The sequence below is a fragment of the Symphalangus syndactylus genome, chromosome 16 (assembly GCF_028878055.3).
Source record: "Symphalangus syndactylus isolate Jambi chromosome 16, NHGRI_mSymSyn1-v2.1_pri, whole genome shotgun sequence".
Lineage (NCBI taxonomy): Eukaryota > Metazoa > Chordata > Mammalia > Primates > Hylobatidae > Symphalangus > Symphalangus syndactylus.
The window spans coordinates 25,658,053-25,673,162 of record NC_072438.2 but is presented as its reverse complement, the minus strand read 5'-3'; the positions used below and the strand labels follow the sequence as shown (position 1 = coordinate 25,673,162).

At 37.7% G+C, this 15,110-nt stretch overlaps 1 protein-coding gene and 1 pseudogene across 22 annotated transcripts in view; one reads left to right on the top strand and one right to left on the bottom strand.

The window, feature by feature from the left end:
• The window catches only part of LCORL (ligand dependent nuclear receptor corepressor like), a 186,734-nt gene that overhangs the window by 111,466 nt on the left and 60,158 nt on the right, over positions 1-15,110 (top strand). For 21 of the 22 annotated variants that reach the window (XR_010116184.1, XM_055246387.2, XM_055246391.2 and 18 more), the window contains one exon: positions 8,550-8,801. Coding sequence is in view for 21 of the 22 variants with exons in the window: in XM_055246387.2 (XP_055102362.1) it covers positions 8,550-8,801 (252 nt within the window). In the remaining variant the exon portion in view is untranslated. Of the gene's footprint in view, positions 1-3,860; positions 6,194-8,549; positions 8,802-15,110 lie in introns of those variants that run through there. The other variant, XM_063619431.1, reaches the window with a different exon arrangement.
• LOC129464919 (keratin, type I cytoskeletal 18-like) lies at positions 4,903-8,543 on the bottom strand (annotated as a pseudogene).

The following is a 15,110-nucleotide window of genomic DNA, read 5'->3' as shown; positions in this document are numbered from 1 at the left end:
CTTACTGAGATTCAGTTGATTTTGAGATTCAGCTGATTTTCTTGAATAGACATTCCTTGATGGCTATAAGCTTTTGGTTAATTCCCAGAGTTCTTTTGTTTAATGAAGTTACATTCCCCCTCCCACCCTGCAAAACAGTGACAACAACCCGCAAGAGACCCACAACATTAAGTGTCAAAACTGGAAGACAACCAGTCACCTTTCTGAAGTATATTTTCCTAGCTGTTTTCCTGATTTAGTCTTTGCTCAATAATAATTTCTTAATTTTGGCATCATTTGCTTTCTGTATAGACTGAGAATTTTCAAAACAATCAAAACCTGCTGTCTCTTTGTTTAACAGTCTGTATTAAGCTGCTCTTGCATTGCCATAAAGAAATATCTCAGCCGGTGCAGTGGCTCATGCCTGTAATCCCAGCACTTTGGGAGGCCAAGGCGGGCAGATCACCTGAGGTCAAGAGTTCAAGATCAGCCTGGCCAACATGGCAAAACCCCATCTCTCCTAAAAATACAAAACTTAGCCGGGGGTGGTGGCAGGCGCCTGTGATCCCAGCTATTCAGGAGGCTGAGGCAGGACAATCACTTGAACCCAGGAGGCAGAGGTTGCAGTGAGCCAAGATCGTGCCATTGTACTCTAGCCTGGGCAACAGAGTGAGACTCCTTCTCAAAAAAAAAAAAAAAAAAAACTCAGCCTGGCCAATGTGGTGAAACCCCATCTCTGCTAAAAATACAAAAGTTAGCTGGGCGCAGTAGCACATGTCTGTAATCCCAGCTACTCAGGAGGCTGAGGCAGGAGAATCGTTTGAACCCAAGAGGCAGAGGTTGCAATGAGCCGAGATTGTCATTGCACCCCAGCCTGGGTGACAGAGTGAGACTCTGTCTGGAAAAAAGAAAAGAAAAAAGAAACGCCTGAGGCTGAGTAATCTATAAAGAAAAGAGGTTTGGCCAGGCACGGTGGCTCACGCCAGTACTTTGTGAGGCCAAGGCAGGCAGAGCACTTGAGGCCAGGAGTTTCAGACTGGCCTGGCCAACATGGCAAAACCCAGCCGCTACTAAAAATACAAAACTTAGCTGAGCTTGGTGGCGCATGCCTGTAATCCCAGCTACTCGGGAGGCAGAGACATGAGAATTGCTTGAGCCCAGGAGGTGGAGGTTGCAGTGAGCCATGATCATACCACTGCACTCCAGCCTGGGTGACAGAGGGATACTCTCAAAAAAAAAAAAAAAAAAAAAAAAAAAGAAGACATTTAATTGGCTCATGCTTTTGCAGTCTGTGAGTCTGTGCAAGCAAGACACCAATATCTGCTCAGCTCTGGTAAGGACCTTAGGAAGCTTACAATCATGGCAGAAAGCAAAGCAGAAGCCAGCACATCACATGGCAAAAGAAAAAGACAGAGGAGGTTCCAGACTTTTAAACAACCGGATCTCACGTGGACTGAGGGATAACTCACTTATCACCAAGGGGATGGAGCTAAGTCATTCATGAGGGATCTGCCCCATTATTACCAAAACACCAGTGGTTTGATGTAGGTCTTGATGCTTGCTTCACAGAAAGCCAATCACTGAAACAACAGTTATTGCCAAGGAAGGCTTTAATCAGTTGCTGCAACCCAGGAGATGAGCGCTCAGTCTCAAATCCATCTGCCTGACTAAAACTAAGAGTTTATGTAGCAGGGGAGAAATGTAACAGTGTGTAAGAAAACAAGAATTAGGGAAAAGGCAAGGACGCAATCATGGTGAATGAGGGATCCATGATGTGGTGCCATCATCTGGTGAGTTTCAGTTCTCTGATACTGTCTTTGAGAGGCCTGAAGGTTCTTTTCTGAGGAAGGAACTCAGATAAAACAAATACAAGTTTCAAGCTTTTTAAGACCAGAAGGGGCAATTTCTATGTTTATCAAAAAGAACAGTCTGTGGGGGCAGTTGGGTTGGTTTCACCATGATCCGACCACCTCCCATCAGACCCCAACTTCAACATTCAGAATCACATTTTAACATGAGATTTAGAGGGGACAAACATCTAAACCATATCACAGTTCTTCCTTGAGTTTATCTCTTTCTTTTTGCACTTTACCTTAATTAGCAAGAAGAAACCAGGGGCCACCCTTCACACTTTGCTTAGATATTTCCCTAGATCATCCAATTTATTGGGCACATTTTCTACTTCCCAAGTTACTGAAGATAACAGTGTTTTAAAACTTTCTCCCATTACATAATTCCAGTAATATTTACCTCATTTTTCTAGAAGTTCTTACTCTGCAGCCTTCTTAAAGGCTGTGACTATTAACAGCTTATTGAAGTTACTTCAGCCTTTCACTAATACTATTCCCAAAGGCCACTTCCTGGTTCAAAAGTGACATCTACCTTTTCAGTTTTTTATTACAGCAGCATCCCACTAATATGCACCAAAATCTATATTATTTATGACTCTATAACAAATTACTTTCAAAATTCAGTTTCAAACAACAGACATTTATTATTTCATATTTTCTCTGGGGTCAGGAACCTGAGAATTGCTCAGCTAGTTGGTTTTGGCTCACTTGTTCATGAGGCTGCAATCAAGGAGTGAGCTGGGTTGTGGTCATAGGAGATTTGATTGCTGTAGAATGTCTTACAAGTCCACACATTTGGCTGCTTGCTGGAGGCTTCCATCTTTCTTCACGTGTGAGCCACCTCATGGGACTGCTCATAGTTATGGCTTTCTCTAGAGTGGGTGATGAGAGAGAGAGAGAGATGAAGGGATAGACAAATGAAGGGGAGAAGGAGATAGAGGAGGAGGGAAAGGGAAGGGGAGAAAGAGAAAATAAAAGGAGGGGAGAAGGGGGGCAAAAGAGAAAACAACCAAGAGCATCAATGTTCATCAGTGTCCAGTATGAAAACTTCATTCATTTATAACATAATCTGCAAAGTGACAAATACTTTGACAGTACGCTATTGGTTATACAGACCACCCATGATACAACATGGAGGCTAAGAGGGTATTACCCAGCAGTGTTATATCAGGAGGCAGGAATTATTGAGAACCATCTTGAAGCAGCAGCCACACAGGTCTTTTTAAATTAGTTAACTTTGGAAAGTGAAGAAATAAGGCAAAAAATAATTGTTCTTGTCTGATGGGGGCAGTAAACCCTATTTCCGGGTGGCAACATTCTTCTAGGCAAATATTTACTACTAGCCTGATCCTTGTAAAAATTTGAGTTTACAATTCCTAACCTACGTCTAGATCTTCAGTTATTTGCTTTTTTGTAGTTATGACAACTTGTGCAAGTGATTTAGGAGGCTGACTAACCAGTCAGCAGCTGAGAAGCATTCTCTTTGTCTGTCTGTTTTTCTCCCTCTCTTTTGCCAGGTCCTTTGGTCTCACACATGGATTTATTCCACAATATAGTATAAAGGGACAAAAAGTGAGTGGGTGGGTAAAACAGAGTAGCACTATGTATTGTGCTTTAAACTTTGCTCTAAATTCAATCCTAAAGTATAGCCCTAGTCTGTGATATGGGTCTAATAATGTCTGTCCTTTATGGCAGATATAATCATATTGAATTGATAAAGTGATGATGTTAGTAATACAATTCAGGACAGTTAACTAAAATACCTAAAAGTAAAGCTGGTATCTCCTTTAAATACATAATACAAAGCAAGATTAGATTTGAAAAAAGGTGAAGAAGAATGTTCATAGAAGCCTTCAAAGATTTCTAAAGATAATCATCAAGCAATGGTATATCTTTGAAATCCTATGTGCAACATGGGTATTTCTTGTTTTGATAATGCACTTTAGTTAGGTTACATGTGCTAATATAATCTAGTTTGGACCAAAAAAGTATCACATGGGTTTATAAAGTATGTCTTTTATATTTTTCCAGTTATGAAGTTAACAAATATGAGGGGACTTTAAAAAGTTCATGGAAAAATGGAATTCAAAGATAGAAATAAAAAATACAAAGTTTATTTCTCAACATAAGCTCCATCCAATTCAAGACACTTTTGTAAGCAAGGATACCAGCCATTTAGTCCATACTGGAAAGAACTGGGAATTTAACCATGTCAATGCAATTTTTTTTTACATTATTAACTGAAGAAAAATGGATGACCTTTAAAGTTTTTTTAAGATTAGGAAACAAAAAAATTAGAAGGCATCAAATGAGGACTGTAAGGTGGATGCCTGATGATTTCTCATCATAACTCTTGCCAAATTGCCCTTGTTTGATGAAGGGAATGAGCAAGAGCATTATTGTGGAGGACTCCCTGGTGAAGTTTTCCTGGGCATTTTTCTGCTCAAGTTTTGGCTGCCTTTCTCAGAACACTCTTTTAATAAACAGGTGTTATTTCTTTGGGCCGCCAGAAAGTCAACAAGCAAAATGCCTTGAACATTCCAAAAAACTGTTGCCATAACCTTTGCTCTTAACCAGTCTGCTTTGGCTTTGACTGGGCCACTTCCACCTCTTGGTAGCCATTGCTTTAATTGTGTTTTATCTTCAGGATTATATTGGTAAAGCCATGTTTCATCACCTTTTACAATTCTTTGAAGATATGCTCTGAATCTTGAACCCACTGGTTTAAATTTTTCATTGAAAGCTCTGCTGTTGTCTGCAACTGATCTGGTCACAATGGTCTTGGCACCCATTGAGTGGAAATGTCAGCTTTAATTTTTGAGGCAGAATTGTGTAAGCTAACGTCCGTCAAGATGTCTATGGTGTTGACTATCATTCCTGTTGTTAATCACCAGTTCTCTTCAACTGGGATGCAAACAAAATGGATTTTTGTCCTCACAAATTGATGCGGATGTTCTGTCACTGTGGGCTTTATTAACATCATCTCATCCTTTAAAATGAGTTGTCCATTTTTTTGACCCCTGAACTTTTTATTGGCCTCCTCCTCCCCAGAGGGGACCCTGCTTCTGCTGGCTTAATGTTTTAGAACTTTGGTGTCATAGGTCTCAGGCACCACTTTGCCATCCACTATCCGGTGGCTGGTGGTCTTTTGGATGGTTTCATGGAATTGCTGCTGTCCAGGACATCACCAAGATTGAAGTCCTCGCCATCTTCCAGCAGGCATTGATAGATGACGATCTTAGCCTCCAGCTTGACCTTGATGTTCGGCAGGACGTCATACTCCTGGGCCTGGTGCTGCCCCTCTGCCTGGGTCTGTGCCAGCTCCAACTCCAGGTGCAGGAAGATGCCATTGAGGTACTCCATCTGCAGGGCGTAGTAGGCCTCCACCTCCCTCAGGCCATTCTCCAAGCTGGCCTTCAGATTTCTCATGGAGTCCAGGTCGATCTCCAAGGACTGGACTGTAAGTCTCAGCTCCATGAGCACCATCTCAGCAGCTCCAACTCCAGCAGACTGTGTGGTGATCACTGTGGTGCTCTCCTCAATCTGCTGAGACCAGTAACCTGTCTAGCTCCTGTCGATTCTTCTGAGCCAGCTCGTCGTATTGGGCCCAGATGTCTGCCATGATCTTGGCAAGGTCCTGAGATTTGGTGGCATCTACCTCCTCAGTCACCCTAGAGCTGGCAATCTGGGCTTGTAGGCCTTTTACTTCCTCTTCATGGTTCTTCATGAAGAGAAGCTCCTCTTTGAGAGCCTCGATCTGTGTCTCCAGCTGCAGCCAAGTGACATTGGTTTCATCAGTGACCTTGCAGGAGCCCATAATGTTGCTCTCCACAGACTGGCGCACGGCCAGCTTTGTCTCATACTTGACTCTGAAGTCATCAGCAGCAAGACGGGCATTGTCGATCTGCAGAATGATGCGGGCATTGTCCACAGTATTTGCGAAAATCTGAGCCCTCACATCCTTGATGGTCTTGAAGTAATGGCTCCAGTCTCTGACTTGGGGTCCCTTCTTCTCCAGGTGCCCCCAGATTTTGGTCTCCAGCTTCTAGTTCTTGGTCTCCAGGCTCCTCACTCTGTCCAGGTAGGAGGCCAAGTGATCATTCAGGCTTTGCATGATCTGGCCATTCAGACTTTGCATGGTCTCCTCCTCATTCTGGATGCCTCCCTTTCCTGCCAGACCCCCGGCCATCCCCATGGCCAGGTCCCTGGACCTCAAGCCGCCCTGGAAGCTGGTGGAGCAGGACACGGATTTCAGGGAACCAGAGCTCCCGGCACCTGCATAGACGCCAGCCACGCTACTGACCAGCCAAACACCGTAGCTGGGCACTTGGACGGAGTCCAGGAACCAGTAGCTGGTGGAGGAGGTGGAGCAAGTGGTGCAGCTCATGCCGTCCAGGGAGGAGAGTGAGAGGACCGGACTCAGACTTTGCCAACGACCAAGTCATCCATTTTTAAACTGCTGATTTCTTTAGGCCATTATCCTCATAAGCTTTTTCAAAATTACCAGTGATTTTACCATTCTTCCCCCCAAGCTTTACCGTATAGTTAATATTTGTTCTTGCTTCAATTTTAGCAGAACTCGTGTTGCTCTGATACTGGATGTTTTCAAACTGATGTCTTATCCTTCTTAGTGCCTCAAACTAGATGCCGTTTACACATGTTATAACAAGTTAGTAGTTTATTTTGGTGCAAAAAATTTTTGAAATCTATGCATAGGCTTTTTTATAATAGGCATTTTCCATGAACTTTGAAGACCCCTCATACTTTTGCTTATTTTCCATTTGGTGATTTAAATAAAATATAAGTGCTCAGCCTGCATCTTTTTTTTTTGTCATATTATTTCTACTAACAGCTAACATTTACTGGACTATTAATATGCCAAGTACAGAGTTAAGTATTTTATCTACAATCTCATATAATCCTTACAGCATCCAGTGAGCAAGCCTCATAAATAATGTCCCAGGTTCTATTATTATTTCTGTCTTAATGAATGTGGAAAGTGAGGCATGGAGAGAATATGTAACTAGCCTAAGTTCATAAAGATGGCTAAGATCCCAAACTATAGCTAGGTCTTTTACGCCACTGCCCCAAAACGAATAGTGTCCCTCTTTCCTATCAGGTTCTAAACAAACAATGGAAGTGAAGGCTAAAATTGTATTTTTCTTATAGGCCCATATTTCCCTCTCTCAGATGTTTTTCAGAATTCAAAATTATTTGTTTTGAAACAGGTAATACAATGTTTTGTAATATCTCCAACAAGTCTGAGATAGCCCCCTGTGATCAAATGTATTGACAGTTATGCAGGACCAGCTTATATCAGCTTAATTCATGTTTTGCTACCAATTGTGACAATAGTTGTGGTGAGAGTGGGTTTGTTGCCTCTCCTCACCTCCAAATGTAGTATATTTTGAAACTTTCTTGTATTTTAGAGCCATGAACCAATTAATGATAGATGCTGGTTGGAAGACTTCTCTTTAAGTCTTTTTGACAAGTATTTTAACTAACACTGAAACACAAAACTAGAGAGACTTACCACTTCAGTCTCTGACAGCCATGGATCAGAGAAGGCCTATTCACATAACACTGATCTACCTGAGTAAGGGTTTAGACATTTAAGGAGTAGAGAACTAGTATCTCTACAAGTAGGCCCATTTCTAAGAGGAAAAAGTATATCCCTACTCAAAAAACAAGTTTCTCTAGTCATCCTGTCCAATTTACCAATCACCTTACACCTAAAGGGGCAGAGTAAATAAAGGGAATGGAGCCAGACCAGAAATGTGTGTATAAAAGCCACCACCCCCCCTACTAAATCTCTTTATCACTATTGTACACTGTGTATATAACTGATCTGTTCTTATCCCACACTTACTATAAAATCATTCAGTTGTTTTACCAACTATATAAGTTTCAGACAGAGTTGTATTATTACTGTTGAACTTTATTATAGTTGTACTTGATCAAAATGTTTTGGTTAAAACTCTCAGTGATATTCTCATTTTACAGAAGTATCTTAGGGTATCCATGCTGAAATATTTAGAAGCACATTGTCATTATTCTGCAGTTTCAGTGGTTCTACAAATAAAAATAAAGTAAAAAGAAAGCTAATTTGGCAGACTAGTAACAGTTCTTGAATATTAGTGGAAGCTGTGTCATTGTACTATTCTTTCATTTTTTATTTATGATCAAAATTTTTCTATATAAAAAAATCGAGGAAAGAAAATCCTTGATGTTGAAATTGAGGATATATATGAAATGCACATTTTATAGAATTGAATTAATGGATACAGAATTATAAGAATTTAGATGTTTTCCTAGTTAATGCATGTATATTGTATATTAGGATAAAAATTGGTTACTTATACAATTTATGCTCACATACTGAGTGTTTTAATATCTAGTAAAATACATCTGAATGAATATTAAAACTTGAGAATAAGTTGTTCTGCTTCTATGTCTAATTCTTTATCTGTATTTTAGTTTGGTACCAGAGAATGTTTAATTGTAAGAAATAATTAAATATGCCACATTTTTGGTTGATATATTATTATAAAGCTAATTAAATCTACAAAGCTTTTATTGCTAATTCCCAGAAAACATTGGCAGTTATGGACTGATGCTAAAAGACTTCTGAAGTCATTAATTTGTAATAAAAATAAATTTAAATGTTGGTGATTTGCATTTCTCTTTTTAAAATGATTATTATATTTATTTCTTCCCTAGATCTTCCTCAGAACTGTGATCCTAACATTCCCCTAGTTGCTCAGGAATTAATGAAAAAGATGATACGTCAATTTGCGATTGAGTACATTTCAAAAAGTGGTAAAACTCAAGAGAATAGAAATGGTTCAATTGGACCAAGTATAGTATGTAAAAGTATCCAAATGAATCAAGCAGAAAACTCCCTTCAGGAAGAGCAGGAAGGCCCCTTAGACCTCACTGTGAATCGAATGCAAGAACAAAATACTCAGCAAGGTAAGATTTTTTGTGTGCATGTAATGTATAATTTGGTGTTTTATATCGTTAAATGTATATTTATAACTTTTTATATTCATAGGGAAATTTATTTTGGATATAATATGACTTTTAATTTGCTTATGTAATATGTACTGGAGAGAAGTACCTATTTACAGCTTTTGTATTTGCATCTTTGTTTATAAAAGAGAAAATCTGAGTTGCTCTCAACTCCTTTAGCAGTAAAGTGTATCCTAATAAACAGCTTAAAAATAAAGCATATAAATAAATAAAGGATATAAATAAAGAGATGTTTATAAGAAATAATTATTTTTATAGTGGACAGCTGAAAACAGTAAGCACTTGTTCGGTTTTTTTTTGTATTTAAGTGAGAAAAAAATAGATTATTTATCTTCCAGTTGTTTATAATGTAACTGGGAACAGAGGAAATGGAATATCTGTGACAAATATAATGTTATCATGTAACTAACTGTATGGAGAAACATTTGTCATAAGGAACCTGAATGATGAAGACCATGTTGGACTTACAGAGTTTAATTAAAAGAGAACCATAACTTCACAGAGGAAAGGCAAGAAGAAGAGCCTTTTAAGTGTGTGCAAAGGACTTAAGTGTTTATCAGAACAAAGGACAATTTAGGTAGCTTTTGTTAACATGGACTAGGAATAGTATTGTCAGTCTTTGAAGCCATAAGAAAAAAGTCATCATTAAATTTGATTCTAGAAGGCAGTGATGTTAGTTTGGGGCTCTTAAGAAGAATATACCAGTTAGGCCAGGCACGCTGGCTCACACCTGTAATCCCAGCACTTTGGGAGGCCGAGGCGGGTGGATCACCTGAGGTCGGGAGTTCAAGACCAGCCTGACCAACATGGAGAAACCCCGTCTCTACTAAAAATACAAAATTAGCCGGGCCTTGTGGCACATGCCCGTAATACCAGCTACTCGAGAGGCTGAGGTGGGAGAGTTGCTTGAATCCAGGAGGCAGAGGTTGCAGTGAGCCGAGATCATACCATTGCACTCCAGCCTAGGCAACAAGAGTGAAACTCTATCTCTTAAAAAAAAGAAGAAGAATATACTAGTTAGTGTTTGAAGATAGTCTTTTCAGTGTGTAAATCAGATTAAAATTTAGAGGGGCTGAAACAATGGGAATAATTTTTCTTTTTTGTTCCCTAATACTAGGTTGCAAGTATTTATGTGACAATATCTGACAAATTTTAAGATAATAGCTTATAAGACAGAGAAAGAAATGTCAAAAGATAAGTATGATATCGCATGGGTGTCCAACCTTTTGGCTTCCCTGGGCTACATTGGAAGAAGAAGAATTGTGTTGGGCCACGCATAAAATACACTAACACTGATTATAGCTGATGAGCTTTAAAAAGCCAGTGCGGGGGTTCCTCGTGTTATTTTTATAATATCTGCCACCACAGATAAGTAAAAAAAAATCCTCTCAATCAAAGGGTTGGACACTTGTGAAGGCTTAAGGAAAAAAATATCAGTACATAGAATTTTGGAACTCAGAAAATAGAGGATTTTTAGAATTTTTTTATTTGCTTTTCCATGCCTTATATTCCCTTATATCTCCTCTCCTTTTGGGGATTTCTGAAGAGACAAGAACATAGGCTTTGGTATGTGACAGACTAGTGGTTGAAATCCCAGCTCTGCTACTTACTTAAGTTACTTGAATAAGTAATGTTACCTGTCAGACTTTTAATTTCTTCAATTGTAATTTGGCCATAATAATAATGGACCCATTGGAACAATGTGAGAATTAAATATTTAGTAACAAACTCATGAAAGATTCTCAAATACTATTCTCACCGTACTCTCTACCTCCCATTCGTTATCACCACAGAAGAAGCCTTAGAAGTAACATGATAGTGATCTATAAATACTTGTATGGCTGTTACAGTAACATAGGACTGAGTTTTCTATGAATGGTCCAATGAGTTGAGTTAGGATCACTAGCTAGAGGTTAGAGGGAAACAGATTTCAGGTCTAGATAAGAAAGAATATTTATAAGGAAATTGTTAAGGAAAGAAGGAATGATTCCCTGATTGCCTCGTCATTGGAGGTATTGAAAAGCATCAGATGAGTGGTTAGAATAGATGGCATTTTGGCTGGGCATGGTGGCTCACACCTGTAATCCCAGCACTTTGGGAGGCCGAGGTGGGTGGATCACGAGGTCAAGAGATCGACATCCTGGCCAACATGGTGAAACCCCATCTCTACTAAAAATACAAAAATTAGCTGAGTGTGGTGGCGCATGCCTGTAGTCCCAGCTATTCGGGAGGCTGAGGCAGGAGAATCGCTTGAACCCAGGAGGCAGAGGTGGCAGTGAGCCAAGATCGCGCCACTGCACTTCAGCCTGTGTGACACTGCACTCCAGCCTGGCGACGGAGCAAGACTCCGTCTCAAAAAAAAAAAAAAAAAGCATTTTAAAAGTAAATTTCCAGTCCTTAGATCTTTGATTCTATGAAGTTAAGTGGCAAGACAGATCATGTATATGTAGAACACAAGTCATGTAATTATTTAAATTATTGTAATAGTCTAAACAGAGTGCAAAAATATGTGAAAATCCTGAGGTTGGAAAGAGTAGTGATAATGGATATAAATCTATAACCGGTCTTCTTGATATTTTTAAGTTTTTGGATGACTTCTTGTCATATGTGATTCTAGTCTTCTTGAGGATAGAAATTATTTAGTTTAATGTGGTTTGAGGTGTAGAGGGCACGGGAAAGAGTGATGGTAGATGAAGCTAAAGAAGTAGGTAGGGACCAAATTTTGACTTTTCTTGGGGTCATAGAAAGCTACCAGACTGAGAGTAACAAGATCAGATTTTATTTTATGAAACCATTCTGCCATGGTATGGATTGGCAGTTTCTTAAAATTTGTCTATTTGCACACCAAACAAGGAAAAATGAAGCACATACCCTTTGATGCATTTGTGTGTACATATGGATGTGTGTATATGTACCCACTAACACATATGTGTACTAATCTTTCTATAAATATTTTAAGATTTAATTAAAGATGTTATAAACAATTTTTAAATGTCTTGCTAATCATGATGACTTCACTGCCAGTATCTTATTGAATGATAATATACTTCAGAAGAGTTTCATTAACAATGATAGACAGTGTAAACCCATATGTCACATAGCTTCCTTAAGAATTTAACCTGTTTTTGGCCTGATTTCGCTGTTTTTACTTCATAGTATAGTCAATGAAGAGCTCATACTAGTGGTAGCAGTGTCAATTATGCCTTTATGTTGCTATTTGCTAGTGCTTACATTTTTCATATTATTCTCACTGTGTAATTTTTTAACAATACTCATTTAAGCCAGTTTTTTATTTGGTGAGTTACTTTATTCAAATTAGATGACAATCCATAAATCCAATAGATATCTATCCATAAATGATGTAGATACATTTATGGATAGTATAAACCATAAGTTTATGAAATTCTCCATGCCAAATGGTTTTATAGGTAACTTTATACACTCTTAAAGCAACAGATAATTCCTATTTTGTGCTTTCCTTTTTTTCTACTCTGTTTCAAAGAGTAGAAAAAAAAAAGAAATGTTGCTATAATCTTGATACCAAAACCAGACAAAGATAGCAACAGAAAGAAATATTTCAACTTACCTAGATGCAAAAATCCTTAATAAATATCTGCAGTAGTGAGGTATAAGAACATAATAATGACTAAGGAGGCATGGATGACTAAGCATTTGAAAAATTTTCTTCATTTTCTAAATTAAAAATTATATCCTAATAGATATAAAAAAATTATTCTACAAAAGCTGACATATTTATGATAAAAAGGGCTTATCAAACAAAGAATAATAGATGGGCGCTTCCACTACCAAAGACATTATAACCTAAAGATTTAAAATAAAAGATAATACAAGAAATGCACACTATCGTCAGTTTTAAACATTTGATGAGAGTTCCTTACTCAGCCACCCAATTAGAAAATCTAGTTTTAAAAAAGTTACATTTGCAATAGCTGCAACAACAGGAAAAACAGTGAAATGCCTAAGAATGAAATGGATAAACTATATCAGGTCTTATGGAGAATATTATAAAAATATGTTAAAGGAAGTAAAAGAAGACCAGCAAAATGAATGATTATACTTTAAATGAATGTGAGAACTGATGCTTACAGATTCAGTGTCATTCCAGGCAGAATTCTGACAGGATTTATTGTTAAATGTGGCTTGCTGATCCTAAAATTTACAAGCAAGACTTAAAGAGCCAAGAATAACCAAGTCAAGGTGGTAAATAAAGTCTTGCTAAATTAGCAGCACTTATTAAGTGCAGTAATTAAACCAGGGTGCTATTGGCCAGGGTGAAAATAAGTAGGACAGATCAGTAAGCCTAGAAGCTCCCAAACATTAGTGGAATCTTAGTGCAAGACAGAAATGTCATTATAAATCACGGGGAAAGATACCGTATTCATAAATAGTTCCAGGGCAATTGATTACCCAAAAGGGGGATAAGGGGCGGATCCCTCCCTTACACCACTCATAAAAGTAGTTCTAGTTGGGTTTTTTTAAAAGCTAAATGTGAAAAGCAAAACTAAAAGAGAGGAAATTATAGGATAATATCTTAATTCAAAATAGAGAAGAAGTTCTTAAAATGCAAGAATCACAGTCCATACAACAATTTTGTATATTTGACTATACTCAAATCTAAAACTTAAGTATAAAGTCACTGAAGAAAATGAAATGTCAAGCCTCATCTGTAACTGATATATCTAGCAAGCATTCAACTAACAAAACTACAGCCAGTGAGACAGACAACTGATAAGAAAAATAGGCAAAGACAAGTCTCAGAAGAAGATATTGGAATAGGCAAATAAGCAAAGAAAAAGATAAGAATATCTTGCCTAGCCTCCTTCCCTATATAGGATTCTTTTATTCTATATTATAAGAGATGGTAATTCAGCCTCTGAGTGAATAAGTATTTACTGAAAATCTTTGACAACTCTAATAGTTAAGCTCATATCTATGAAGAATATACTCATTGTTTTATATTTTTTCATCTGCAACAGTGTTTTACTTTACTGTAAATACTTGTAAAAATTACTGTGTCTCCAAGACTTCCCTTTTCCATGATAACCTTTAGGGTTTTCTTCCGTCTTGTTTTGTTTTTCTTTCTGCAACAGTATGAGAAACTCTAGTCCTTTGACATAGTAATGCTGTAAATGTTTGTTGAAACTATTAGGTTTCTTCAAATGTCTGTTTACTGTACAAATCTTTTCAACTTCCTTAATTGTTCTTCGTAAGTCAGTTTCCGTCTTCCTCGTTGTCATTGCCTTCTCTTTCACAAACTCTACACTCACTTAAAATATGGTTACCCTGAGGAAAACATGCCTATTTTCCTCTCCATTGTACTTTCTATCCAGGCATTTCAAATATTTGGGGATATTTCTTTGTGCATTTTAAATTATTTAGATTTGTATAAATACTCCAAGCCTCAGAAACTCGTAGAAAGGTGAGGCATGCATTGCCCATACCCAGTAAGTATTCTTTTTTGTCCTAGTACATTGAGTTAAGAAACAGATATAAATAACATTAGTGTGTCAAGTATGTATTTTTTAAATATCAGTTTTAATCTAGGGCCAGAGTAAAAACTCCTAAATTCCAATGTACAAGAAGAAATTTGCAACTTAGAGACCTTTGTCATTACTGTAACAACTATGAAGCATAGGCAATCCTATACAGAACAAGATCAGATTGGGCAGAGATGGAATACTTCATTAACTTTGTTAATGCAGTTTTCTACCATAAGATCCAACGAGTATTCTGGTAGAAGTTTCATTATAGTAAACCTCTCAGTGCATTGTAATTGTTTGCATGTTTATCTGCCTTTGGGAGCAGGAAACTTGTTTTTTTTTTCACTTTTGTGTCTCTACTGCTTGGTATGGTACATGGTATATTGGATTTATTTATTAAATTAAAAATCTTCACCATCCTCAAATGCCACTGATAACTAAAATGAGAGTTGAGACTTGACCATTGCATTTAGGGCGTTTCTGCAGTGAAATTTTCTATTTTAAACATTTTGGTTGGAAAATATTCTGAAATATACTTTTTAGTACTTTTTAAAATGCCATGTGGAACATTGTGTCATGATAATGGACATTAACTATTGCACCACCATGTAATGATTTGAAAATTTTAGGATTATTTTCTCTTAATTAGCAAGAGATAAGTAAGATTTTTTTTTAATTACTTCAAAATGTTATCAGTAGGGTAAACTTTGGAATCCATAACTTCTAGTATAGGACTAATACTAAGTAG